We start from the raw sequence: 26,426 nt of genomic DNA on the forward strand, positions 1-26,426 counted from the left end.
CCTGATGAGAGTTGGCCTCTAGTTTCTGGGGTGACTTGCCCCCGTGGGGACTGGCCCACGCATATCGGAGGTTGCATTCTCCGAAGGCTGAGTGGTGCTTTTGTATATAGCCCGGACATTACATCACGAGGTGCAATGCTTGTTTGGACGTGCAGTGCACTTAAAAATCGTCCAGTTTTAGCCGGTACAAATTACTAGGATCGAGTCACCAATGAATCTATGTTGGATATGAATCCCACGCAGCCTATCTAGATCGCCATGAGGCTATGCGCCTGGGCACGCTGCTCCACATTGAACAAGAATATGGCTCAAAGTTGGGCCAAAGCTTTACGGCTGTTTATTTAGGCTGAAGTCAATCCATTGTGATTTACGTTGGAGGAAATGTCAGGTTCAAAGTATTGTCAATGATTCTTGTTTAGTTTGTATACAGTGACTGCTTATTCTTGTTCACATCTCCCCTCAAACAGCCTAGTTGCTGGCTGCAAGCTTCTTGATCTCAGCCACAACGGCTTCAGTGACCTCCTTTGTGGTGGCATTACCACCCAAGTCGCGGGTAAGGACACCCTGCTCACAAACATTCTCGACACAAACGAGCAGCTGCTTGGAGGCCTCCTCCTCGCCAAGCCATGCGAGCATCTCGGCGGCAGTCCAGAAGGTAGCCACGGGGTTGGAAATACCCATTCCGGTGATGTCGAACGCGGAGCCGTGAATGGGCTCGAACATACTGGGGTACTCCCGGGTGGGGTCGAGGTTGGAAGTAGGAGCAATGCCAATGGATCCAGCGAGAGAAGCAGCAAGATCAGACAGAATATCAGCGTGCTAATTCGATCGTCAGTTCATAGCCAAGAGTCGAATTCCCGCACATTTCCTAAACTCACCAAGTTAGTGGCAACAATGGTATCCAGACTCTCGGGCTTGAGGACCATACGAGTAGTCATGGCATCAACAAGCATCTTGTCAACAGTGACATCGGGGAAGTCCACAGCAACAGCCTTGGCAACCTCGTCCCAGAGAACCATGCCGTTACGCTGGGCATTGCTCTTAGTGACAACTGTCAAAAGCTTGCGAGGACGCTTCTGGGCAGTCTCGAAAGCAAATCGCATGATTCTCTCAACGCCGTGGCGAGAGAAGATTGAAACCTCAGTGGCAACCTCCCACGGCTTGCCAGCGTGGGAGCGACCGCCCTGGCCGGCGTACTCGCCCTCGCTGTTTTCGCGAATAATCACCCAGTCAAGGTCATTGGGACCGCACTTGCGCAGTGGTGACTCAGTGCCACGGAACACCCGTGTTGGGCGCACGTTAGCGTATTGTTGGAAAGGCTGGCAGATGGCCAGGCGGAGACCCCACAGGGAAATGTGATCGGGGACATCTTGTCTCGTAAGTTCCATGTTCAATTTCGAAGTTTGATTTCCACTTACCAGGAGCGCCGACAGCGCCGAAGAAAATGGCATCGTGCTTCTTGAGCTCCTCAAGGCCACCGTCGGGGATGTACTTTCCGGTCTTCTTGTAAGTCTCCGAGCTCCAATCATAGTGCTTGAACTCCAACTTGAAAGTCTTGAGGGTATCAGTCAAGGCATTGAGAGCAACAATACCAGCATCAATGACCTCTGGGCCAATGCCATCAGCAGGGATTGAGGCAATGCTATATGTCTTAGACATGATGTGTGGTGAAGTGGTCCAAAGTAAGTTAGGTGCAGCAGAAACGGTCGAACTCAGAGCGAGCGAGGATCTTTAAAGAAGTTTGTTTCCAACACCTGAGAATCGAGTCTCCACATGGAATTTGCCTACAGACCTATCGCATGACCCCTCATCGCGAGCTCATCCAACAATAATCTTTGTCGCGGGGTCCAGGTCGGAGATTGAAAGATCCGGGGTGTGTTCTGCGGCCAATTCATGCCCGTGGTATCCACCCGGACAAAGACATGTCCGGTGGCGAACAGCCCTAACTTGCAGAACATACTCGATCGAGATAGACTGTGTTCTGTTCAAGCCAAACTGTAGATCAAATCTGATTTCAGTAGTTATTTTGAACAGTTGCGAGAAATCACAATCTGAACCTCAAGAATTGTCTCTCTCTGATTCACCGTCTAAAATATCCAAGTAAAGAGCCGATTCAAGATGCCGATACCACACGAAGCAATCAAAACTGTCCTCGATCAAGTTCTACCTCATATTGAACAACACATTAAATCACAAACATCATCTCCAACCAAGCAACCCTTCATTCTAGCCCTGACAGGACTCCAAGGCAGCGGAAAATCAACCTGGACCGACGCGCTCGTGAAGACTCTACGAGAAAGCCACAAGTACAAAACAATCAACCTCTCCCTCGACGACCTTTATCTCGACCATGATGAACTTGTCAAACTCCGCACAGCCAATCAATCCAACAAGCTTGTCCAAATGAGAGGCCAACCAGGCACCCACGACATGGTACTCGCACGATCATTCTTCGAAAGCTTGAACAATGGCCATGAGGTCTACATCCCGTCATTCGACAAGAGTAAATTCAATGGAGAAGGTGGAAGAGCACCGAGAGAGATATGGGAGCGAATTCCATCCGACGCGGTCATTGATATCGTTGTGTTTGAGGGATGGTGTGTTGGATTCCAGCCATTGAAGGAAATAGATCTTCGACAGCGGTGGGAGAATGCATTGCACAAGGAGTCTAAATCGGTATATCCGACGGAAACTTTGAAGGAACATGCAGTTGAGCATTTGCTGGAAGCCAATGCGAAACTACGTGGCTATTGTGATCTTTTCATGGGGCCGCGGCACTTGGATTTCCTGGTTCATCTGGATTCCGATGATCTGGCCAATGTGTATCAATGGCGCGTTCAGCAAGAACATGCTCTTCGTCAGCGAGCCTGTGAGAGCATGACCGATGAGGACGTTGTTCAGTTTGTGAAAAGTTATATGCCTGCTTATGAATTGTATTTGGATCAATTGCGATGTGGATTTTTCAATCTGAAATCGTCTGATGTTGCGAAGAAGGGGCAGTTGAGGGTTGTTCTAGACCAAGATAGAAAGGTTGTGAATACTGTCTTGTATGAGTGAATAGGCAAATATATGTGTGGTACAAAATACAATACAAAATGCTCGCTCTTGAGATAATTATAAACCTCACAGGAAGTTATTGTGAATCATCCATGGTCCATCAGCTACACTCCATAGATCGTTCATTAGCATAGATGACGAGAAAGGCAAAGAGTCTTGACCAGCAAAATTCGGGTTGAAGGCAGCATTGCCGTCTGCCATGTTGCCAAAGATGAGCCCCGCTGAAGACTGTCCAGCGATGGGGTTGCAAGCAGGGTCCAGCATGTCATCATAGTTGCCTATATTATCGGGCGAAAAACCAGCCGACTCATAGGCCTCCGCAGGGTGAGATGCTTGGGCAGTGGATCGTACGGACGATTGGAATGGATGGATCCCCGCGGAGGCCTGGCGTTCTTGGGATCTGCTCGTCACCGAGGATTGGGGTCTGACTAGTGTAAGGCCTGGATCACCGACTTCATTGGTTCCATCTTGAACTGACGGGAATTGAGATCTCCTTCGATCCATAGATGGCGTCATGTGAGCGTGCTGTTGTGTGGGTTTATCGGTATTGTTCATTGTTGCTGGAATTTTGAATTGCTGCCCATTGGATGTTTCTGTCAAGAACGCGGATTCCATTCCTTTGATTGCCTCAATACAAGTCTCTGGCCAGCTGCTACCGCGTAATGACAGATTTTCCAAGATTGCGATGCCCATCCTTGCATATTTGAGAGCGGTCGGCGCAGCGAATTCTTCTTCCCAAGCAGCATACATGATAATGAGACAGGCCATCCAAGTTGACCATGTGAAGCATGGCCAAGACAATGGAGATTCCGATGTAGAGGACATGTGCTTTCTCAATGCGGCGAGTATAGACCGCGAGGACCCGATACAAGTTTGCAAGGCATTTTTATAATCTGCGCTTGGCTTTTCGGCAGCTAGAAGAGGCCGGTTGAGTGAAATGATAGCTTCGTGCCGGAGAATCATCAAGAGTAGCCGGTGGTATGGTTGTAGAATTGGATCTTGGTCAAGGCCAACTTCCGCAGGCTCATCAATGGGGTTGACGTCGTCATAGACCTCATTCCACCATTGCGATAGTTCCCCCGTGACATGAGCTGCCTCAACCTGACTGGCGTGGCTGTGGAGTATGGATTTGTTTCGAAGTTCAACAATGAGACCTCGAATCCGCGCGAATTTTGCTAGATGACACACCAAGCGTAATCTTCGATCATCGGAGGCTTTGGGGGTAGCTGAAGAATGCCGCTCGAAGCCAGGGTAGCACACGTCAATATCATCATCTCGGATAGAAAGAGGAATGCCGAGAGCTTGAGAAAGATATCTCTCCAGTGAGTAGATTGACCAAAATAATCGACATCTTATATCCACTTCTTCACTGCTAAAGCACGAGAAGCGCCGTGGGCAGCGATGCAGTCCGAGGTGAAACGCAGTTCGGGTTATGACTCCACCTACACGCGAGGCAGCATTCAAGCGCAGGAGGGAAGTCAGTGCAACTTGTGCAGTAAAAGCCGCTTGTAACAGTGCCAAGGTGGTAGGTTCCTCAAGCAGACTTTGCACATCCTGCATGACATGCTGAATGCTTCGAAAAACCAAGACCGATGGAACGGGACTGGGTTTTGATTCGGATGCTGTTTGTCGGTTATCGCCAAGAGATATTGATACAATGGAGCGGAGAATCATCAACTCTAGCCGGCTGACTGACTCCACCCCTTTCTGGCTGACAATCTCCATAGTCTTCAAGACTGTGGGGGCGTGAAGACACGGGAAGATTGGATGCCAATTTTCAAAGTAGCTGCGCGTCCACTTCACAAGATCGTCGAAGGCAAAAGAGGCACTCAGATCAAAGTTTAATTCATCTCTCCCCCAGAGTTCATCAGAAGTGTGAACACTTCCTGCACTTCGCCTCAGTCGGTCGTCTTCGCCTGGCACTGATGTTCTGTCGCGGGCTCGTGTTTGATCCAAGTCTGCCGAGCGGCGTGCGAAAGCATTGTAAACATGGCGGATAAAATGAATTCCACTTGAGCTTCCGAGGAAAGTAGCAGATCCTTCATTTTGCGACTCTCTCATGAACCCAAGTTCGCGAGGCGAGGGTCCGGATGTCGCTGCAACTGAAGCGCGTTTGTGTCTCTTGGTTGGACGGGAAGGGTAGGGCCATTCTGATTCATTCTCTTCAAACCGTGTGCTGGCAGAAGAAGGTGAAGCCATCATTTCTGCTCCAAATTTATTACATTTTTCGGTTCTGAAATGTTCGAAGGAAAGTTTTCAAATCCTCGATTTAACCTGTAGGTCCGGGGAAGTTTAGTCATGTATTATGTCAGCTTTTCTACTGCCACGATCGGGGAACTATATACATCGACGCAAAAGATTGGGGACTAATAAAATACGTATCCTTTATTCATGTCTATAGGATTATCCTATTGAAGGTAGAACTAAAGATTGGAAGACTTGTTTAAAATGCACCTTTTCCAGGGGTACTATCTCCCATCAAAGCAGCACAACCCTGCTCGACATCCGAAGGCCGGAGAAGCTTGCTATTAGTACCAAATTTGTAAGCCAGCCCAACAAGTGTTTTCTCTGTTCAAATGTTAGAAAGCTCCTGCTGTTAAGAGTAGGTACTTTACTTACCATCAGGATTGTAACGAGGCCACCCGAACTTGGTCAAGCCATGGTGTGGGTCACTCGCAAAAGCCACCCAAGCGGAAGCCATGTAACGGGCAAATTCGTTCTCTTGGTCGCTATTCGGGATTCCACTGACTTGTTCAGCGGTTCCGAACAGCATTGGGAGATCAGCTCCGTGGTAGCTTCCACTGCCATCGTAGAGACGCAAGTTGTCCCAGTCGCCGAAATAGTGGGACTGCCAGGCTGGAACATTGTTATCAACTCGATATCTTGCGGATGCACCGCTAGGGCAGGTGAAGGCTGCGTCGTTGAATCTATCCCATACGCTGTTGCTGCGAGAGATGTTTGCTGCGTATGCACTCACGCGATAGTAGCCGGGCTCATAATTGTTGCTGGTGATCAGATATGGCTGTGTTATATTAGTCTGCTGGTAAATAATCAGTTTGAGTCTGCTGTGTACTTACTATCGGCGCAAATTTTCCCGCAGCAGATCTTTTTGCATAGTCATCGAACACAGTAACACCATCCACAGTCGGGTGGAATACCGATTGTGGAATCGTAGGTGAAGGTGCTGTAGGAACCTTGGCACTCGCCTTCACCACGTCGCGATATGGCTTCGAGCGAACGCATTTCACAACTTCCTCGTGATCAGAATTCTCATCTCCACAACCAAGAACTTTTGATGCCGTGAAGAAGTTGTTGCTGGATTGTTCGGCGGTGTTAGGGACAAAACTGAGCGATGTGCCAGAGTGCGAAATCAATCCTGCAACAAGGGGATTGTCGATCCAGGCTTGTGAGTAGTAGTCGACTGAAGAGCCACCGGCAGATTGTCCGAAAATAGAGATACGATCTGGGTCTCCCCCAAATGCGGCGATATTGCGATAGGTCCATTCAACCGCCATGCGTTGGTCCAGCAGGCCAGCGTTCTGGGGAAGATTCGGTGCGCCTGAAAATCCGAATATATTCAAGCGGTAGCTGGCTTTAATCAGCAAGAACACGGAAATTGCTTCACTTTAGGAATATTAACTTGATCGTCACTACCACCACATCATGCTCATCCGCAAAGGCTTGTCCATCGTAGTATGGATTGTTCGCGCCACCACCATTGAACCCTTTGGAAGTTTTAGCTTTGTTAAGAAGTTGAATTAATCAAGATGAAACGTACGCCCACCATGAATCCAGAGCAAAACCGGCTTCAATTTGGAGACAGTGGGCCGGTTCCACACATTCAAGTACAGACAGTCCTCACTCTGTGAAGTTCCCAGCTGCTGCGTGAACGACTTGATAATTCGAGGAGCTTGAGGGGTAAATCCGGGATAGTCTGGGACTGACCCGGTATTAGCGGGACAATCACTATTCCTTGTCAGATAGGTAGATCATTATTATGAACATATACATACGGGCCCTGTGAATGGCGGTCAGTATCACGTATCAATGGTCAAAGAGGGGTTATGCATACATATGCAGCTGCATGCACGATCTCATCGGAATGGTAAGTCACTGGAGGCGCAAAGCGTAAATCCCCAATCGGTGGCGATGCATATGGGATGCCGAGGTACTCAGATACTGCAGGCCTGCGAGGCGCAGAATGACCTTCAATCATACCACTGCTAGTTCGTACAGAAGCACCAACATGTTTCTCTGGGTGATCTAGGCATTTTTGGCTCCAAGCTGCAGGAAGGGATGCCAGCAATAGGGCAGATCCAAGTGGCTTCCAACACTCCTTCATCCTCGAATTATATTTTCTTGCGATATTTGTATTAGAAACAGGATAAGCAGGTGGAGAATGAAGAGATAGGCGTTTTGGATTGTTACGTGATGGTGGCTTCCGGTGAACACAATATTGTTGATCATGCCCCGATAGAAGGAATCCTCGGTCCGGGGATTGGGGGCGAGATACATATCTCCCCGAAGGATGCGGAAATGCAACGTGCCGATCTTCTGGTAGACTTGGCAGAGCAAGTTTTGATTTAAGGATTTTATTGCCTATACCGTAAATGCATTAGTACCAGATCGCCAAGAGTGTGTGTGACTAGCGAGTCATATCGCCAATTGGATAAGGCGTAAGCAGAGCAACCTTACCTACGTGTAGGTACCTGCAAAGGTGTATAGCGGCCAGGGATCAAATACAAGATTTGCTGACCGCGCACTACGCAAATTACAACAACTAAAACAAGCATTAACTAACTAACGTATTTAACTACCGAGCCGCCATAACCCCCGAGTCGCCACCCCAGCCTAACCCATTGAATTTAAATGCATTTATCTCAACCAAAACGCCATCAATTTTATTCAACTAAGAAATGGTCTATCTGGGCATGTCTCTCTCCTATGCCCTGGCAACCTGCATATTCCACACCCCCTGGGGGCCGCGTCCGCGGTCGAATAGCCGGTTCCCCCGCTATGTGAGGGCCAGGGGGAGGTGGTTCAATTACTCCCTCTGCCTGCATATTTAATGTTGAGGTATCTAAAACTGAGAGGCCCTCGGCCGAGGGTATATACCTTCGAGAACTAGTCCGCTTCTGCTTCTTTTTCTCGTTTTCGGCTCGTAACCCGCGTACTTCTTTCTCCAGAAAAGCACTCGATTGCATCTGAATTTGGCAGGCCTTTAGAACATGGTTTATCGCATTATTAAGTGGGCTCGGAGGACTCCGGGATCTCGTATGAAGCAATGCTTTGATTGATGTAGCCTGCTTTAGTAATTGTGTACAGTTCGAAGGCGTTTTTGGTTCCCACTCGCTCTCTTGACTTGAGAGGGGGGTCGGGGTTCGAAGGCGAATACTGAGCTTTGTAATTACTCGATCAGGTGAAAAAGGTACTAGACCAGCTGCTCCGAAGCTATTGATAATAGTATCGGATTTGAATGTCTCGGAGCGGGCGGAAGGGTAGGCTTCGAGGAAATCAAGTTTGTCGATATGGTTACTCCCATTCCGCATTTTGGTTTCAACAAGCCGACCGTACGAACGTTTTAGCACCGCAAAACAACCAATATCGAGCGGCTGTAAAAGGTGGGATGAGTGCGGAGGCATGCAGATTGGGATAATGTCGTTTTCTTCGCAGATCTTATCGAAGTTCGGGGTTAAATGACTTCCGTGGCCATCGAGTATTAAAAGTCGATATCGACCCTTTACCCTTAAAGAAGTCGATGGAATGAAAAGCTTTTTAAGCCATCGAAGTCCAATTTCATCAGACGTCCATCCATTCGGACTAATCTCAAATCGCCAGTCATCGGGAAGGTTATCGAACCATCCCTCAATATAGATTCTACCTTTAAAAATCACAGTCGGAGGAAGTACCCATCCCGAAGCATTTATACACTCAATCGTAGTTACCCACTCGCGATTTCCAGGCTGTAGAAGCGATCGCCGACCATAGTATTCACTCCTTGTAATAACCCTCGCGGTTGACGTTAATCCCATCGCGAAACCAGTCTCGTCGAAGTTATAAACGTCGTCGGGGTTGATCCCATATTGGATAATAGTTTGTTGGACGAGAGTAAACCACTCCCCGATGATTTTTGGATCTTCGCATTTTGCACGCTCATAATTATAGCGCCTCGAGAATCTACTCGATAATTCGGGATGCCTTTTCACATACTTTGTAACCCAATTCTCACCGACCGAAGGAGCCGGGGTTATTCCGCGTGATTCGAGTAAAAGATTCGCCATTTCTCGAACTGCAGAAGGCCGAGGGGCTGATCCGCGAGCATCCATAGAGAGTATCCAATTTTGAAGGGAATCTTCTTCAATCTCTGTGAGTTTATGTGAATTTGCGCGTACAATTCTTCGCTCGGTGCGGCCGGAGATACGATCGCGTAAAGTGGAACGTGGTACATTGAAAGTGCGAGCAGCGAGAGAAACAGTAGCGATATCTTGTTTCTTAAAAGCTTGTATTGCTAATAAGATCCTACCCTCCTGCTCTACTGAATTTCGAGAGGTTTGGGGGCGAATTGGTGGCATAGTGGATGGTTGAATTAATTAAGTGCTAATTCATGGACATGTTTTAGATTATGTGGCGACTCGGGGGTTATGGCGGCTCGGTGGTTAAATACGTTATAGAAAATATCAATTAAACAAAGTCTCTACATAGTTTTCTCTTTCACTATTTCCACGAAGAATGGCACCTTTATACCCTAAAAAGAGAGATGAAAAGAGATCTAAAAAGAGAACAGTAACAATTAGTTATAGATGGGAATGTTTCCAATACATGCTATGATAGAAAGTCTAGAAAGAATCTTCGGGTATTGATCCTATATGACTATATATAGAGAAACGCATTTGACTCCTGGCCACTATACACCTTCGCACTTACCGCTCAATACAGTCCCTGCAAGCTTTATAATTGTGTAACCCTCATGCTTTATACCAGCAAGATCAGAATGCTAGATGAAAGGCGATCTCATTAATTTCACTTGTCTTGCTTACTTCGATGTTTGTGTATATTCCTATTTTGTTTCAATAATGTGTTTGTCCACCATATGCACCGTAGGAACAAATATAGATAAGACTTTCCAATAACCTTAATCCTTCGAATCCTTCGAAACCCAATGAACTCGAGATCTGCCTGTAGAACCGGGGCCCAAGCTACCAAGCGCCCCAAAACCAAGTATTGCCATGATGTTATCAAGGGCAGCAAAGAATACCAAATCTATAAAATAGCCCATGCGTGAACCCTTTAAGACAAACTGAGCCGTGTTCATGGACTTACAATGACTTAAGAAATCGGATTGAGCCCCCAGGATGTGCCTAGTCGAAGGTTTACACTATGGATGTGCAGTGTTATAATGGTGATTGTAGTCGGGCTGTTCGTTCTCTCCAGATTGGCCATTCGATTCCGCCACCGTCAACTGGGATCAGACGATTGGATGATCTTCGCATCGCTGATGGGTATTTGAAAGATTGAGATATGAAGAGAGCATGAGCCAAATACTAACAGATAGTTGGCAAATATGTTCAATCATTCTTACCTTGACGGAATGCTCCGGTTAGTTGACCAGTTATGGATACTTTTCGGTTGTAGGGTCATTGGTTTGGTTATAGCGGTACATTATGGCTATGGCAAACGCTCGAAAGATATCAGCCGTGAACATCAAATCACCGTCCTGAAGTGGTTCTTCTGCGCTCAGATCGTCTACGAAATCCTCATCGCCGTCAACAACATCTCCTTCCTATGCCTATATCCTCGAATGTTTCTGCAGCCGTTCTTCGGGGATTGCTGCTACTTGGGCTTTGGAATCGTGAGTCTCTGAGGTATAGCTTATGTCTTTCTCACTATCTTTCAGTGCAACCCTATTGCCTCCTTCTGGAACAAGTCCATCAAAAATCCGAGCTGCCTAGGCAAAGAGGGTCTCTCGATAACATATTCTATCATGAACCTCATATTCGATCTAGCAATCATAGCTTTGCCAATCAAGCCTGTAAACCAGCTGCAGCTTCAGCGAGTGAATAAGATCGGCCACCTAGCCATTTTCGGGAGGGGCGCATTGTAGGCATTATTCCCACGGGCCTCTCAACGATGGCTAACAAAACTAGTGTGTGCGTCACAACCGTTGCGCGCTTGACCACCCTTGCCGAGTCCGCTCATGATTCGGAACTAAGTAGTAAGTATCTACGCCTATGCGCGGTGCGCTCTCAGACCATGGCTAATCTAACAACGGTAGGCGGTCCCATCCCAGCTACCATTTGGAGCGTAATTGAGGCAAACAACGGCATCATATGCACCTGTCTGCCGGTCTTTAGGCACCCTCTACAATTCTACTTTCCGCGTCTTTCCGCTTCGCACAAGAGTCAAACTGCAATTCCATACAGTCGATCTATGTCGCTTCATAAGCGACGCACCAGCAAATTTGAACATAATCTCACCGAATCAAATAATGCCACATGGCAGGATGATGATGTGGAGATGATGGGGCCAAGAGCCATTATCCTGATACTCACAGGATCGTTAAGGTGACGAGTATACAGGTCTCATATCAAACGTGTCTGAATCAACAACCGGGGTCTTTGGCGCGACCCATGTCATCGCTGGATTTTTGATTGAAATAGAATCAAAATTGCGGTGAATGTAAAGTATATCAAGATACATATAACTATGTATGTCACAGAATCAATATTGTCATTCCAAATCCGCCAAGTATAAAAAGCATCACGTGCATGCCCCGGAGGTTTCTTACTCCGAAACTTTCATCCGTCAAGCCGCAACATGCAATGTGCATATCAACCAGGTTGAATTAAAAGCCCTTGGCAAGCTGAAACCTCGCATTGAACTCGAAGAGTTTCACTGCATAATACATGAAATCTCCCAAGCAGCCGATGGGGCAATTGCGATCGAAGCGGACTAAAGCATCTGCTACCATGCCAGGTGAGACCGAAATACCCCACATGGAGCATAGATCGACTGATATGATATACTCTATAGAAGAAGAAACCTTGAATACTATTTCCTGCGAAATATGCAGACAGCGGAAATGCAAAGTATGTATGTCCACCTTTTCCGCCACATCAACACAGATAGCTTATCAATTATAGTGTGACCGCAGACTGTAAGACCAACTATTCGGGCCATTTGAACAGCCAGTCGTACTAACATCAGAAGACCGTTCTGTTCGCAATGCGCCAGCGAGCCATCAAAATGCATCTACCCAGAGAGTGGCAAGCGGTGAGCCCAACAACTCAGCAAGGATTTACCAGCTCCAGCTCCAGCTCTAACAACCTAACAGCGGCCTACCACTGGGCTACCTTAATCAACTCGAGCAAAGACTGCAAGAAACCGAGTCCGCGCTCTACGGAGCCCTAACAACTCTCCGCGCACTAGGCCAAACAACATCTCCACTCCCCAAACCAGACCAACCACCCAAACATAAATCCGCCCGAATGGCAGAATGGTCCGGTCTCCCTCTCCGCAACTGGAAAGACATGGAGCACTGGGCGAGCGCCATGTCCGACCAGTTCGCTACCGAGGAGAGTGGGAGCTTGGGTTACGCAATTCCGATGCCGGTCACGCCGTGTGAAACGCGCCCGCCTGAGGAGCCGCACCGTGCATGGCGCGGGGATGGTAGCGGGAGTCCGTATGAGAGTCAGCCGGTACAGGTGCAAGCTATGGCGTCGCCTTATTTTGCGGTTGATGAGGTCATTGCTTCGCCTGTGATGCGGGTTGGTGAGGCCGCTGATGTTGGGGTTTCGGTTGATGCCGTGAAGAGATCCACTCGTGCTGAGGAGCTGTCACATAGGAATCCGAGTCTTTATTTTTGAGAAGTCTGTATTCAAAACGTGGATGGGTTTGGGGTTTTATCTGTAACGGGCTAAATTATTCCAAATGGGTGTCTTAGATTTTAGGTTTCAGGGTTTGGATGGTTGGCAGAATGGAAGGTCGACTTCGTCACTGATGATTTACATACCTAGGTAGATGATGAAAAGAGAGGTAAGCAGTTTCTTTTGTGTCGGAGAAAAAAACAGGGCCAAATCTCAACGCTCTGCAGAATGCACCTCCGTACAACCTCGGAATAACGTTGTACAGACTTCAAAATAGGGCGGGGTCTGATCACACTCCACAACAATTTTCACGGTGGAGCGAAGGGCTTCGAACACGATCCACACAGAACCCACTGAGATAACACACCTAATTTTTTCCAACGCAAAGACGTGCAAAGACGTAGGGGACATCAGACCTGATCACTCGCAAACCTAAGCGCCGGGCGCAAAAAGGAAGTTAGGCTATTAGCTGAATTTTCTCACCTGGAATATCTGATTGGTCGTACTATATTATCACGGGTGTCCCTGAACAGCCATTGACTGGCGATCATCCTACAGGACACGGAGCACCGTGCTACTTTGGACGGGAACAAATGAAACGTCCGTGCTGTTGATCTAAGAGCCCGGACCTGCATTCAAGTGTTTCATTGAAATTGCTTCGGATTGCATCACTCGATAGGTTCACGTGGACTTGGAAGACGTGTCTGCAGACTTTTGGAGACAGCGCAGGACACGTTTGGTCAGGCCCGATCGTATATTCGACCCCCCTCCATACCTAGGTACGCGTTCGGGACCTTACAGGACTATAGAAAACCCTTTTCGGGGCAAACAATAATAGGAACTCATACCGCATGACCCCTTAGACCAAATGCGCGCGTAGTCCGAGGACTGTATGGAGTAAAAAATGAGGCGAAACTGCAAAGTGTGGATGAACCACTCACTCCCATCCAACATGAACAACTGGGCCCTGTTGGTCTTCTAGACTGACAATGGTGTAAAAAGACTGGCTCGGACTTCCTGTTGGGTCTCCATAACATCTAGATCCTTTGGAACGGAAGGAAAGGTTTGTACTCGGAGTGGTCGAAAACTGCCTAAACGCCCCCAACCCGTGGAGCCCTGTGTAAGGGACCTTCTCGCCCCCCTACTCTATTCTATTCTTCTTTCCAACCTCCTCTGTGCATATTTTTGGGTTCCTTCATTCTCTCCTTTATTTTCTTCTCGTCCTCGATACAGTGATCTGAGATCCTGGACTCCTTTTTCACTTACTGATTGTGCGCTCCATTCCTTCAAGAGCCCAATTCCCCTCCCATTTTGCTGTGCAAAATTTCGAGGACTCATTCATTTTGAAGTGCAAGACGCTTCTTGGAATTAAATCTCAAGCACACATCTATCCAATATCTGATTTCCGATCTTTGATCCTGATCTATCTGGTCTGATTTCACGGATAGTCTGATATCTGACATTCCGTCCCGCAATCGTCTACCACGCGAGATCAAGTCCGCGATCGCAAACGGATAAAAATTCAAAATACAAACAGCCTATTAAAGCAGAGCAAAACACATACCAACGCTGTCTCCGTTGAAATCATCCCATTCATCCGAATTCACCATGTCCAACCTCTCGCGAGCATTCACCCGGCGCAACAAGCGCCCGGAAGTGTCCGCTCCCATGCCATACCGCGGGGAAGGCCACACTCGACTGAATTCAGGCTCCATCAAGCGCAGCAATATATCAGGCCCGCTCCAGCTACTCTCAACAACCAACATGCTAGCCTACAACGCGCCCGATATAAGATCCGCCTCTTCGTCAGCCTCCTCGCTCCGCTCAGACGACGCTTTCTCCCCGCAAAGCTACGCCTCTTCAATGTCTTCCCCGGACGTCTCTCCTTATGAGAGCTCACCCGTCGAGGCGAACCCTCTGACCTCGTACTTCCCCAAGCGCTCGGCGACAGTCACCAGCCACCCGCGCTCATCGACCTCGTCCACTGACGCACCGGTCATCCCCCAGCGCGCGCTGTCGCACACCAAGCGCTCACACCAGGAACTCGCCCGCAACCGATCTGTCTCGCGGATGTCGCCGCCGCCTCTGCACGCCCCGCGCAGCACGCCGACGATCCGCGCCTCGGAGCAATTCTTTCAGCCTGAGCAACCTTTTGTCCAGCCTGAGCATCCTTTCAGCAAGGAGCTGGCGCAGGTAAATGAGGTTGCGGAGGAATTCGGTGGACTGAACATGCTCGATGAGGAAGAGCGCATTCTCCACGAGAAGGGATTGTTGAAGTTCTCCGCTAAGGATTATCTTGTGGAAGTGGAGGAGCTCTACAGTAGCATTTTTGATGATGATACTCGCGGGTCTTTGTACACTTCTTGGTTTTGAGGTTTTTGGTTTTGAACTTATTGGCCGGTTGATCCGGACTCACGACATGCGGACTGCTAGACTGGATTTACGCTGCCCGCCGCGATGACCAACTCTTATTCTCTCTCTTTTACGACTCGCGTTTTTACGATACCATGGGAGGACTTTCTATTCCTGCGCTCATTCCTTGAACTTTATTCCGGTTGTTTTCGATTCGTTATCTCTTTTCCCGTAGACAGTGTTTGTTTGTTTAGTTACTATTGTTTCCTAGACCCTTTTCATGCGACGTACAATGCTATTGAAATTGTGATATGAACATTTCAAGTATTGAATGACTCATGTATTCAATCAGACAATAAAAAACAAAAACAATCAAAGAGATGATAAGAATATTGTAGGTACAATAATGTAACGGTGTGTGTGTAGAATTTTGTATGACAGCACGATGACATAAGCTCTCTCACCCAATAAGGCGGTAGGGCTCACCGACACGGTCACGGGTGGTCCGCAGGCTCCACAGCGAAAGAAGAAAAAAACTTCAATCTTTGCTTTACTTCAGACTCAACATCTCGACCAATCTGTCTGCATCCGATTTTACTATTATCCAATTGACTGAAGAACCCCAAACGGATGCAGACAGATGTTTCCCTCTTTCTCCCATTCCACTCTGTAGCATAAGCGTCAAGATCTCGACCTCAGGTGTCGTGTGCTTGGACCAGGCTTCGATAAGCACTGGTCATTGATTCAACACTTCAATACACTGCTCTTCAGCAAATGTCGACACTGTTTTTCATCTACAAGTTCTTTACTTTCTATCCCCGCACACTCGGCCATGGTATCCCTTGCCACGACTTCACGAACCCCGGCGCTTAAGGCCACTCCTGCATTGCCTCTGTCCAAAATGCGTACCGCTTCCTCCCCAGTCCCGATTCTTAAAACCTCAAAGCCTGCTCCCGCTGTTGGCTCCAAGCGGAAAATGAGTGATGCCGACCTCACACTCTCTCCATCCTCATCCCAGGAGGATGACGTCGAAGATACCCAACCCACCAAGAAGAAGGCACGCGTGCAGTTCGACCGGGAAGTGAAAATGCACGAGGATACCTCGTCGGAAACAAGCTTGGCTGTTGTCCGGGAAGAGGTCCGCGGCGCTATCCATCGCCATGTCGCGATGTCTGAGAGCGAGGGCTATGACCGCATCAAGGGGATTTTCACCGCCGATCCCAAGGAGCAGGGCGATGACGCATTACTAGCATACGATATGCCAACACACACATGTTTGAAGAACCACCTTCTCGGTCTCCTCTCGCATGTCGCCTCCTTGGACCGCTCGTGCAGCGGCCTCGTCAACGCCATCATTAGCAGCGAATGGGTCGGTCGGGACGAATCATATGTCAAGCTCTACATCCGATTCTTGGGCAACCTCGCTGCTGCTCAAAACTCATATCTCGGCTCTGTCCTAAAAATGTTGGTCAGTAATATGACCATTGTCCCTCGAGGAGTCGGTCGACTGCCTGGTTACGCTGTCGTGTCGGCGTCGGAAATTCACACCCGAGTCCACATGGCTTTACGCCACGTTCTACGACTTATTCCAGCTGGTAGTGGAGCACTGTCTCCGATTCTGTCTGCTCAATTTCCTTCCGACGCGGACCCTGCCAGTGCCAACATCACCTACACCCGCAACCTCATCCAAATGATCGCCTACGCCCCAGAGCTTCAGTCCGATATCTTCGGTCTGATCACGGAGAAGCTTGTCAAGATCGATGTTCAAATCCAGGTCGATATGGAAGATTTCGAAGACGAGGTCGGCGATGATCTCCTGCACGAAGCCAATGAGGAGGACGATGAGGACGATGATGTCTCAGTTGCCAGCGGAGATTCGGAGGAAGACGACACCAAAGCAGCGAAGAAGATCAAGGAAAACATTAGCAAGGTCGACGGCATGATCGATCTCCTCTTCGAATACTTCTCCGTTCCCTTCGCCAATGGTAGCCTGACTGACAAGGAGAATGCGTTGGACCTTCTCCTCAGCAACTTCAAGAGCATCATTCTCCCAACCTACCGATCCCGTCACTCCCAATTTCTTCTCTTCCACTTCTCCCAAATGTCACCCGCACTTGTCGATCGCTTCGCTGCGACATTCATCCAACACATCTTCAACAAGCTGCAGTCTGCCATCATTCGGCAATCCTCGGCGGCATACCTAGCCAGTTTTGTCGCCCGCGGCGCCCACATCGCGCCAGAGGTCGTCCGCGATGTCTTCGATCTCCTACTCACACATCTCGACAGCTTGCGGGTCGATTACGAAAAGACCTGCCGAGGCCCCGACCTCCGCCGCTACGGCCCCTTCTACTCGACGGCCCAGGCCATTTTGTACATCTTCTGCTTCCGCTGGCGCGAGCTGACCACCGCAGCCGCCGAGGGCGACACACCCGACCAAGTAGACGAGCTGGAACCCAACCAGATCGCCTTCCCGCCCAACGTGAAAGAATTCCTCCACAAGTGCATCTACTCCCGACTCAACCCTCTCAAGGTGTGTTCTCCGGCCATCGTCGCCGAGTTCGCCCGCATCACCCACCACTTCCAATTCCTCTACGTCTACCCGCTTCTCGAGACAAACAAGCGCATTCGCATCACTGCCTTCAGAAGCATCTCCACACTCGCAGACCCGCGCTTCAGCCACGTCGGTCGTGAAATTCACGCTGGCGACAACGGCGGCTACCAGCTCGACGCTTACTTCCCCTTCGATCCTTACCAGCTTCCTCGCAGCCGACGCTGGCTGGAAGGCGACTATGTCGAGTGGCGTGGCATTCCGGGACTCGACGACGCTGATGACTCGGACAGTGGAGCTGAGGGGTCTGATGACGAATCTGATGGCGAAGATGTCACTGAGACTGATGAAGAGTGAACCTTGTGTGGTTTTGTGGAGGCCTTTTTTTTAAACAATCCAATGGTTGATCTGGGATTGATCTTTTGTTACTTCAGCGTGGCGTTCGGATTTCCACTCATATTTGTGATTGTGATTGTGATCTTTGATTTTGATTTTTGCCAAAAGTTCCTCATACATGCTAATGACTGATGACATCGTGAGCTGAACTGGATTCCCTGGCATATTTACTCATGTACTCTATAGAGCAACATAGCTTCGAAATGGGAAACAATTAAACTTCAAGTCTATTCTATAGGCTCGCGAAGCAGCTAAAGTTACACAGAATAATATACGAAACACCAACAGCACCTTTCACATCTCGCCCCCATGGTGATTCTTCCAACTCCCGGCATAATGATGCGTCACCAGCGCCGGCCCAGTAACGTTCCACTCTCCAGGCTCATAATTATTCGAGCTCGCTGCAAACGCAAACCCAGGCAAGATCAACACATCCTCAACAAGCACCGGCTTCCCTAACCTCGACACGCTCTCCACATCAAACTTCTCACCCCTCACATTCCCCAAACTCTTCAACACACCCCTCGTCAACCTCCTCGGCCCCGTAAGATCAATAACATCCCCCGCCATCTCAACACTCAACTCCCCAATCCCAACTCCAAACATCTCCGCCTTCTCCCGAACAGCATCAACAATATCATCAATAACCACCCCCAAATGCACACACCCCGCCTCCGCCATAATCGTCCAACTAGCAAACTGCCGCATAATATTCTCCCCCCACCCAACATCAAATTCCCACCCAACAACCAGCCCAGCCCGCCCTGCATATTCCACACTCACATACTCCTCAATCGGCACTTCGCACGACACGTCAAGATCAGACCATACCCCGCCCTCGCTGTACAGAAGCAGGTAGCGCAGCAAGTCGGCTTTCAGGATTGGGATTTGTAGCGCTAGGTAGGTGTGCACGATATCTGGGCGTAATCCGAACCGCGCCCTCACATATTCATCGCCCGTTTCGTCGGTCAGCATCTGCACGCTGTAGGATGGGTTCTTGTGCATGCATTCTTCGACCCAGGTTGCCGAGTCGGCGGATAGACCTTTCGGGCCTACTTTGTACCAGATTTTCTTGGGGATTCGGATTCCGTCTTTGGAGGGGGTTGCGTAGTGGTGTGGTGTTTCGGTGCGTGAAGGGTGGTTGTAGAGGATTAGGAAAAGGATTGTTAGGAGGATTATGGTCGTACTGGACAATTTGGTGAATGTTGCCATTGTGGGCTCATTTGCCCGTGTTTGAGCGAATGTAATGGGTATAGAGGTTTTTTAATGGCTACGCCTACGTACGGCCCATGTTGAGATTTTGTATTTGTATTATCTTCCAGATAACCTATTTTTAAGTCCATGTAAGACCCTTGGACCCCTGAATGGGACTTAAGCGATAGAAACAACTTGGGAATTGGAATTGTGAGCTGTTATTGGTGAGCTAAGCTGAATCGAGACAATTTCAAGCCATATCTCACTTGGTGTGGGCTCCACTGCTGGACTATTGGATTTTGAAACTAATGTTTGAGATTCAGTACATTCATTGATTGGTAAAAATATTGAGTATTCCCATCCACCGATGTTATGTGCAAAGTGTGAACATATTATTGTTCTCCCTCCGATCTCTGAGATAAGATAAATGACACCCCGGGAAGCATTGAGTTTCTTGGATCGCCCTCATTCCCCGTCAGTGGACAAAAGAAGACAGCCATTGTTATTGTTTTTGTTTCAAAATTCGGTTCCAAGAAGTTGGAGTACAATGCATGGTTCACGAGACTCTTCGTGCCATTAATGTTGCCTGTCAAAGCCTACCGAAGTAGGACGGGTTAATTCCTATGCTATAGGTAGGAAGGACTGGAATAGGGCTGTGAGTGACATGTGGTCTAATTACCTTGAGACATACCATGGTAGGACTTGCCTTTCAGTGTTCATATTTTGGATGGACGAAGGGTCGACAGATGATGCATAGCAAAATGGAATTATTCATGGAAAGAAAGGCTCCTTCTGGCCTGAGGCGTCTCTTCCTTCATCTATAGAAATTCCGCGCATATTCGACAAAGTAGCTTCTCAACCTCCAGAAACATATCAGCTGAATTTATTGAGCTTTGTGATGTATTCATGCTATTCCAGTAACTATGCAATAATTTCTACGCCATAATTCTCAATTGTTCTCAACTGCCGAGGGCATTTGGCATTTATCCAATCCGGGTTTCGTGCATATGTATTGATTTACACGATGGCGCTCGTGGCGTCAAACTGCCTAGTCGCAGTTCTATACCCCTCACTCGATGCCCAATTCCTGTCGGCTATCCCTAGATAATTCTCTTCACACTGAAGAGATTTTCTGATGCCTTTCTTAGATCCATGGATGGGGTTTTGATGTGGTCTATGCGAAGGAAGAAAGTGTTGAAGGCCATTTCCGGCACGCAGGCTTGAAAATAGAAGAAGTCTCAGAGAATCGCTAGGTACATAAGAATCAAATGAGGACAGCTTCCGCCACGCGCATTCACGGCAAATTGGCTGTTCGTCAAGGGGTCACTCATTAAACCAAGGGTCATTGAGAACTTGCCTCGCTGACGCTCTTGCCGATGGCTCAAAGTGCAATAACCTTCCAATGATATGTCCCAGCCTCACTATATCCTCTCGTGTGAGATCGGGATTTAGCCGGCTATCAAAGTATACTTCTTCGAGCCAATTCTGCAAGTTGGGCCCAGTACTTTCTATAGCGATGCCGTTCCCTGCGTTCATCGTATCCCATTTCTCTTTCCATCTTTCAGGTAAATCATCAGTTACCATCTCTCGCATTTGGCCCACAAGAATTGCGGGCGTTATCAAGAAGGTGTCGAAAGGGGGCTGGCCAAGGAACAGTTCAAAGAGCTGCCAACCTGTTAGTCACCAGTCATTCTATGATTAGTTCACCCACCATGCAACCCATGCTCCACAAGTCAACACGATAATCAATGCGATCTTGAAATATAACTTCCGGTGCCCGAAGAGATAAAGGTGTATGCAGTGTTTCAGGAACAGTAGTGCGCAGAAATGACTCTCCGAAGTCGATGATTTTGACAGTCTGAGCCATATTCCAGGAATACGTTGAATATGAGGTAGGCCTCACGATATATTCGGGTACGCCAGGTTCCAGGAATTTCCCATCGCGATTTTGGACATAACCAATCTCTGGCTTTCCTAACATCTCAGTAAACCTTTCTTCTGACAAATCATCTATTAGAGGGATGGTAAATGCCAAATTGCGGGTATGTAGATCTATATCAAGTGAGCGCCATTCAAACCTTGGAAGTATTTCCAAGAAAGTGATTTACCTCCATGTCCAATCTTTCGCTGGTGCAAACTATCGAGCCCGATTAAACATTGCTTTGCAATGCCTTTGGCGAGCTTGCCAGGAAGCCTCCCATCTGGAAAGTGTGCATGAATTGTGCCTAGAACGTTAGGCCCCAGAAGCTCATAAACTAGGCATTTATGAGATCCATTTGGGCCATTTAGATCGAAGTCATCAAGCATTTGTACCGTATGTTTCGGACAAGGATGATGAGATGCTAACTCTTTCATAGTTTGGAACTCTCGCGTGTTCCAATTATGTCCAGTTTCTGCAATAGAGATTTTGAGAGCAACATATGCCCCTTCCCTATACGCACGCCGTTGTAAGTTAGCTAGAACTAAAGCGGGTCATATTAGCTTGTATAACCTTTGATCCCTTGCCGCCCAAACTGTTGAGTAGCCTCCCCATCCTAATTTATGCAGGACCTTATACCTTCCAGCTTTGAAGGATTCCTCTAAGCTGACTGGGTGGTAACCACCTTTTCGATAGCGATGAAGTGGCTCAGCGTCAACAGTAGAAATTTAGGGGAGATGGTCCATCTGACTCATGTTTGAACTGGTGGACATGGTCCTAGGGGCACTGCAAAGCGGTGAAATGCCCCTCAAAGGAATGAGACGGCTCGATATTATCCATGAGATGACCATTAGATATAGAAGATTGTTAACAAACCATCCCCCATCACTAAATAAATATCCCTTTGGCTAATCAAACGTCCCCTTTACCCGATCCAGTAATGTTGATGCCTGGCAAACATTGCAAACCCAGGCATCAACTATATCTGGTTTGTATGTTAAAAAATGCACCATTATGATCACAATTGAATGCTTGTTTCTGTAATTTCAAATATCTTTTAGCTTTTGAACTTCTAATACTAGGTAATTTGCTTATTGTGGCATCCGTTATAGTGATTTATGTATTTCAATTTCTTGCTAGTCTAAAAGAGACACCTTCAGACATAAACCCTATGAAAAAAAGCCATTTGATACCTTCCCTATAACCAATATTGTAGCACATGGATAGTGGCTGATTCCATAAATGGTAGTATATGTATTACTGCATACTTCCTAGAATCATATGAATGAGAAACCAGTCTCAGCAGTGTCAATTACTTGAAACACTTCGAAAGAGTTCCTTCAGGTACCTATCTACTCTACGCACACCGTCAAGAGAGGAAACCACCTCAACAAACCCATCGGATCTAACAATAGCGAAGGGGCTGGATCTACTCCGTAGGTGACATAGGCATCACCCAAGGCCGAGCCATCGTAGAAGCACATTTCCGCCTGCTGCTTCACACACGCCGAGAATCACCCCACTCAAATGGCTGGTGCAACTTGGGGTGTAGGATGATCTACTCAATGAAAGACTCGGGGAGCTTCGCAGTCGACTCTGAGACTGCCTTGAATGGCTTTGCACAGATGTCGTATCCGTCGAGCAGATCAGTTGACGTGGGACACAAGATGCGAATCGGCCTATTGACAGTAGGTCTATGAGTTTGATATTCAGTCAACTTGCTTTCGATATACCACCGTTTGATCCACATACCATCATGAATGTCCCACTGCCATCCATCGTCATGCCGCACCAAGCGAATATTGAGCAATCTTCGACCTGGCTAATGCCGACATAGAACATCACTGGCATTGTTAGTAACTATGCTGGTTCGCCAAATAAGCTTGGGGTCCATAATTTCGCGGGTACAGTTTCCCGCATATAGAACATTCAAATGGTCTTTCCTGTTTGTGGGCACGGATATGTCTGGTGAGATATTCTTTTTTGGAGAATGTGCGGTCACATGTGTGACACATTCGGTCCTCTCGAAGTCCTGCTCTATTCATCGCAAAGTCAGGCTTAACAAGGTGGATTGACAAAAGGTCTCCTTGATTATGATCTTTGAGATCTAGATTCGCTTCCCCGCCAGATTTCGTGTAGTTGTCGCGGAGAAGAGTGGGATTTCCCCAACATCCGGACATTTATTTGAGCGCCATTATTCGCTGTCTGTTTTAGTCCTATGCTCCCAATATGGAAGTATGTATTGGGAAATATTTCAATGGACACTCTTTCAAGGTACTCTTCGGTAATTTCACTAGATTGGATTTTGAAACTAAGCTTTGAGATTCAGTACATTCGTCGCTTGGTACAAAAAGTAAATATTTCATCCATGGATTTTACATGTACGATGCAGGTCGTCTCCAAGTCGGGATGACCGCATTTCTTTCTCCTAAAGCAATGCGGCCCTGACTCATCAGAGCTAGATTCCCAGGTGGCACCTGCCCATCTACATATGAGAACCCACCCCTGCTCAACGTTTCTATATCCACCACAACTACTCCTTACATCTACAACAACCACAACCATGTCAGGAGATGATCTAGATACGAAGTCTCAGGAGATGAACGGAGAAGACGAAAAGTGGTTCAAGCATGAGCCTGCCCGGAGCTGTGTTACCGTCAAGACGTTGCCTAAAAGCACTGGTGTTGAGATTGAGGCTATAGCTTTGCCGTGAACCTTGTAAGGCTCTGTATCAGTGATATGTACTACTGGTTAGGGTAGTTATAGAGATAGATAGGAAAGTGAGACTTTTCCACAAGATAAGATGTGATTTTTCGGCTCTTTTTGAACTTTCTTAGGATTATCTTCCTGGCTCTATGTCAATCGTGAATATACAGCGGCTAAATATGCCTCAATGTGGTTGCCGCATAACAATATTAGTAAAATCTATTATCGGACACAGACACCATAAAATATAATAAGGTTGGGTATTATGTAAGTAAATCCCCGTATTTGTAGGTCGAAAAAGGAATATCTTAAAAAAACAGCGCTCAAACCCGGAAAACACGGCCGTATGCGAGTGCCACAGTGGGCCATGCACATACCACGAACTGGTGTCTAGGCCTAAATCAAAGCCATGGCATCAACAAGCTAACGCCTGATGAAGTCAAAAATGCCACTAACCCGCCGCCAAGAAATCAAAACAAGGCACAGAAGTCAAGTTTACACTCATTTTTGTGAACCCCTGTTGTGAAATTTGTGACTGGCTTACAAAATGACACAATAGCTTTGATATCCTCATAGAGATATTGATGATCAGACATTAACACTGGTGACTTGATTTCTTCCCCATATCAAGGATTCCAATGACATCATAGCTGGGGACCGGGATATTTGCTGATCGTGAAGATCTTGAGGCGAGTGTGTTATTCTCGGCACGCTGAACCGCCAATGAGCGTCCTCATGCAGGTATTTTGATATAGGCTTGCATACATATAGATGCTGTCTGCTTTTTGTCCAATGTATATACATAGTAACTGTGCAGCCTAGAATTCAGATGCACATGATACGTGATATACCATTTACAGATTTCCGCTTGCATCAGACTTGAACGCAATGATCCAATAAGCCTAAAGAAATGCTTTCTATTTACAGCAGACGCCGTGAATGCCGAAGGGTCCCAGCGCAAATTTCAAATCCCCGCAGTGCTAAAGAAGACAAAAAATGCAATAATACAAATCGAAGCGGATGGATCACCGATCAAAGATTCCCTTCATGGATGCACACGCGTCGCGATACAATACATCCACACTGTCCTGGTCTCGCCATGGATTCGGTGACTTATCCCAGCCATGACGGGCTTTCTCGATGAGCATGGCACGAGGACGCTTGCCAAGACTTTCTAGTCGGCGCACGAAGGACTGGCCTTCTTTCATCAACATATCCCACTCACAGATGAACAGGAAAACATCACGTGGAAGACCTTCAGAGAGAAGTTGATCCGACGCATGGATAGGAGAAGCATACGGGTCGGTACGTTCCTCCAGAACAGGTAGATAAGCCTCATCAAACAGCGTGGTGAAGAATGCCGGGAGAGTTTTATCCGGCATGATACTCATAGCACGACGGTGGTCACGGGATTCCTGGAAATCCAAAATCGGGTACCAACAGAACAAAGCAACGATATTCAAATCAGCCACCTGATTCAGCAGGTTCTGTGTCGATTCCGCTCGACCCAGATTTTCTTTTACTTCCGTCGACAAGCGTCCCCGTAATCGCAACGGCACAGTAACCGCTAAATTGCCTCCAGCCGAGAACCCGCTCAGCGCCACCCTGCTCACATCCAGTCCCAGTTCGCCGGCATGCATCGCTAGATACAAGAGTGCCTCGACCCCGTCGTCTACGGCGGCCGGGTATGGGTGCTCCGGGGCCCGCCGGTAGCTGACACTCACCACTACGGCTTCGACATTGTCTAAGACGGATTTCGCCCAGCGAGAATCATCCGTCGCTGCTCCGAGGGTGAACCCGCCACCGTGGAAGTTGACACATACGGGATAACGACGGCCTAGTCTTCGCTGCTCGTGGTATTTGGGTGGGACGTAGAAATGGAGGACGAGGGAGTGGCGGTGTTTGTCGCTGTTCACGGTGCGGGTAAAGAGTGGTCTTGGCGGTCGGGGTGGACCGATATCATGCAGGAACATCCCGATGCGCATTAGGAACCGCCAGAAGACGGCCTGCACGTAGAGCCACCAACGTGAGGTAGCCATGTCGGAACTGCTGGTGGTGGTTCAATGGTCAAGGTTGTTCGGTGTTGGCATATGCGTTTCGGAAGTCCGGATGACCCGGTAGCCGAGGATAACAGATGGATACGGGAAGTTATGGCGAAATAGGATTTCCAAGCAGTACAAAAAGTACAAAATATTGTAAAAGAGTACAATAAAAGGTAGAATACTCGTGAATAATTTTGAAGGTAAGAGGTTAAATTAAGGTCAAAGAATTGACCGAAGCAAAGACAAAGCGTCAGAACAGCAACTCCATACCAAGAAATCAGGGATCCGAGGTCGAATTTCTTGGTTTTGAGTGATGTCATCAAGTTGTTTTCAGGTCTTGGGCTCTTTTC

At 47.9% G+C, this 26,426-nt stretch overlaps 11 protein-coding genes across 11 annotated transcripts; 5 read left to right on the top strand and 6 right to left on the bottom strand.

Moving 5' to 3' along the window:
- Positions 1-468: 468 nt before the first annotated feature.
- N7529_006932 (putative tartrate dehydrogenase) lies at positions 469-1,659 on the bottom strand (the record flags this gene model as incomplete). Its single annotated transcript, XM_057242459.1, has 3 exons — positions 469-819; positions 879-1,369; positions 1,419-1,659. The coding sequence occupies 3 exons, from the start codon at positions 1,657-1,659 to the stop codon at positions 469-471; spliced, it is 1,083 nt and encodes a 360-aa protein (XP_057097818.1).
- A 459-nt stretch (positions 1,660-2,118) lies between these two features.
- N7529_006933 (uncharacterized protein) lies at positions 2,119-3,057 on the top strand (the record flags this gene model as incomplete). Its single annotated transcript, XM_057242460.1, has 1 exon — positions 2,119-3,057. One exon carries the CDS (start codon positions 2,119-2,121, stop codon positions 3,055-3,057), a length of 939 nt encoding a protein of 312 aa, XP_057097819.1.
- Positions 3,058-3,123: 66 nt separating this feature from the next.
- On the bottom strand, positions 3,124-5,259 carry N7529_006934 (CeGAL family transcription factor; the record flags this gene model as incomplete). Its single annotated transcript, XM_057242461.1, has 1 exon — positions 3,124-5,259. The coding sequence occupies one exon, from the start codon at positions 5,257-5,259 to the stop codon at positions 3,124-3,126; it is 2,136 nt and encodes a 711-aa protein (XP_057097820.1).
- Positions 5,260-5,500: 241 nt separating this feature from the next.
- Positions 5,501-6,572, bottom strand: N7529_006935 (uncharacterized protein; the record flags this gene model as incomplete). Its single annotated transcript, XM_057242462.1, has 3 exons — positions 5,501-5,625; positions 5,677-6,079; positions 6,135-6,572. 3 exons carry the CDS (start codon positions 6,570-6,572, stop codon positions 5,501-5,503), a joined length of 966 nt encoding a protein of 321 aa, XP_057097821.1.
- A 4,046-nt stretch (positions 6,573-10,618) lies between these two features.
- N7529_006936 (uncharacterized protein) lies at positions 10,619-11,622 on the top strand (the record flags this gene model as incomplete). Its single annotated transcript, XM_057242463.1, has 4 exons — positions 10,619-10,906; positions 10,952-11,154; positions 11,202-11,269; positions 11,330-11,622. The coding sequence occupies 4 exons, from the start codon at positions 10,619-10,621 to the stop codon at positions 11,620-11,622; spliced, it is 852 nt and encodes a 283-aa protein (XP_057097822.1).
- A 657-nt stretch (positions 11,623-12,279) lies between these two features.
- Positions 12,280-12,920, top strand: N7529_006937 (uncharacterized protein; the record flags this gene model as incomplete). Its single annotated transcript, XM_057242464.1, has 2 exons — positions 12,280-12,317; positions 12,389-12,920. 2 exons carry the CDS (start codon positions 12,280-12,282, stop codon positions 12,918-12,920), a joined length of 570 nt encoding a protein of 189 aa, XP_057097823.1.
- A 1,608-nt stretch (positions 12,921-14,528) lies between these two features.
- On the top strand, positions 14,529-15,293 carry N7529_006938 (uncharacterized protein; the record flags this gene model as incomplete). The annotated part of the gene is made up of 1 exon (XM_057242465.1): positions 14,529-15,293. One exon carries the CDS (start codon positions 14,529-14,531, stop codon positions 15,291-15,293), a length of 765 nt encoding a protein of 254 aa, XP_057097824.1.
- Positions 15,294-16,104: 811 nt separating this feature from the next.
- On the top strand, positions 16,105-18,177 carry N7529_006939 (rDNA-binding RNA polymerase I transcriptional factor; the record flags this gene model as incomplete). Its single annotated transcript, XM_057242466.1, has 1 exon — positions 16,105-18,177. One exon carries the CDS (start codon positions 16,105-16,107, stop codon positions 18,175-18,177), a length of 2,073 nt encoding a protein of 690 aa, XP_057097825.1.
- A 333-nt stretch (positions 18,178-18,510) lies between these two features.
- On the bottom strand, positions 18,511-19,428 carry N7529_006940 (glycosyltransferase family 32 protein; the record flags this gene model as incomplete). Its single annotated transcript, XM_057242467.1, has 1 exon — positions 18,511-19,428. One exon carries the CDS (start codon positions 19,426-19,428, stop codon positions 18,511-18,513), a length of 918 nt encoding a protein of 305 aa, XP_057097826.1.
- Positions 19,429-20,733: 1,305 nt separating this feature from the next.
- N7529_006941 (uncharacterized protein) lies at positions 20,734-22,179 on the bottom strand (the record flags this gene model as incomplete). Its single annotated transcript, XM_057242468.1, is given in 6 exon segments — positions 20,734-21,075; positions 21,122-21,462; positions 21,489-21,872; positions 21,902-21,944; positions 22,014-22,078; positions 22,092-22,179. The coding sequence occupies 6 exon segments, from the start codon at positions 22,177-22,179 to the stop codon at positions 20,734-20,736; spliced, it is 1,263 nt and encodes a 420-aa protein (XP_057097827.1).
- A 2,880-nt stretch (positions 22,180-25,059) lies between these two features.
- On the bottom strand, positions 25,060-26,073 carry N7529_006942 (alpha/beta hydrolase; the record flags this gene model as incomplete). Its single annotated transcript, XM_057242469.1, has 1 exon — positions 25,060-26,073. The coding sequence occupies one exon, from the start codon at positions 26,071-26,073 to the stop codon at positions 25,060-25,062; it is 1,014 nt and encodes a 337-aa protein (XP_057097828.1).
- Positions 26,074-26,426: the final 353 nt, after the last annotated feature.

This window comes from Penicillium soppii, assembly GCF_028829465.1.
Source record: "Penicillium soppii strain IBT 18220 chromosome Unknown utg000005l, whole genome shotgun sequence".
NCBI classification, from domain to species: domain Eukaryota; kingdom Fungi; phylum Ascomycota; class Eurotiomycetes; order Eurotiales; family Aspergillaceae; genus Penicillium; species Penicillium soppii.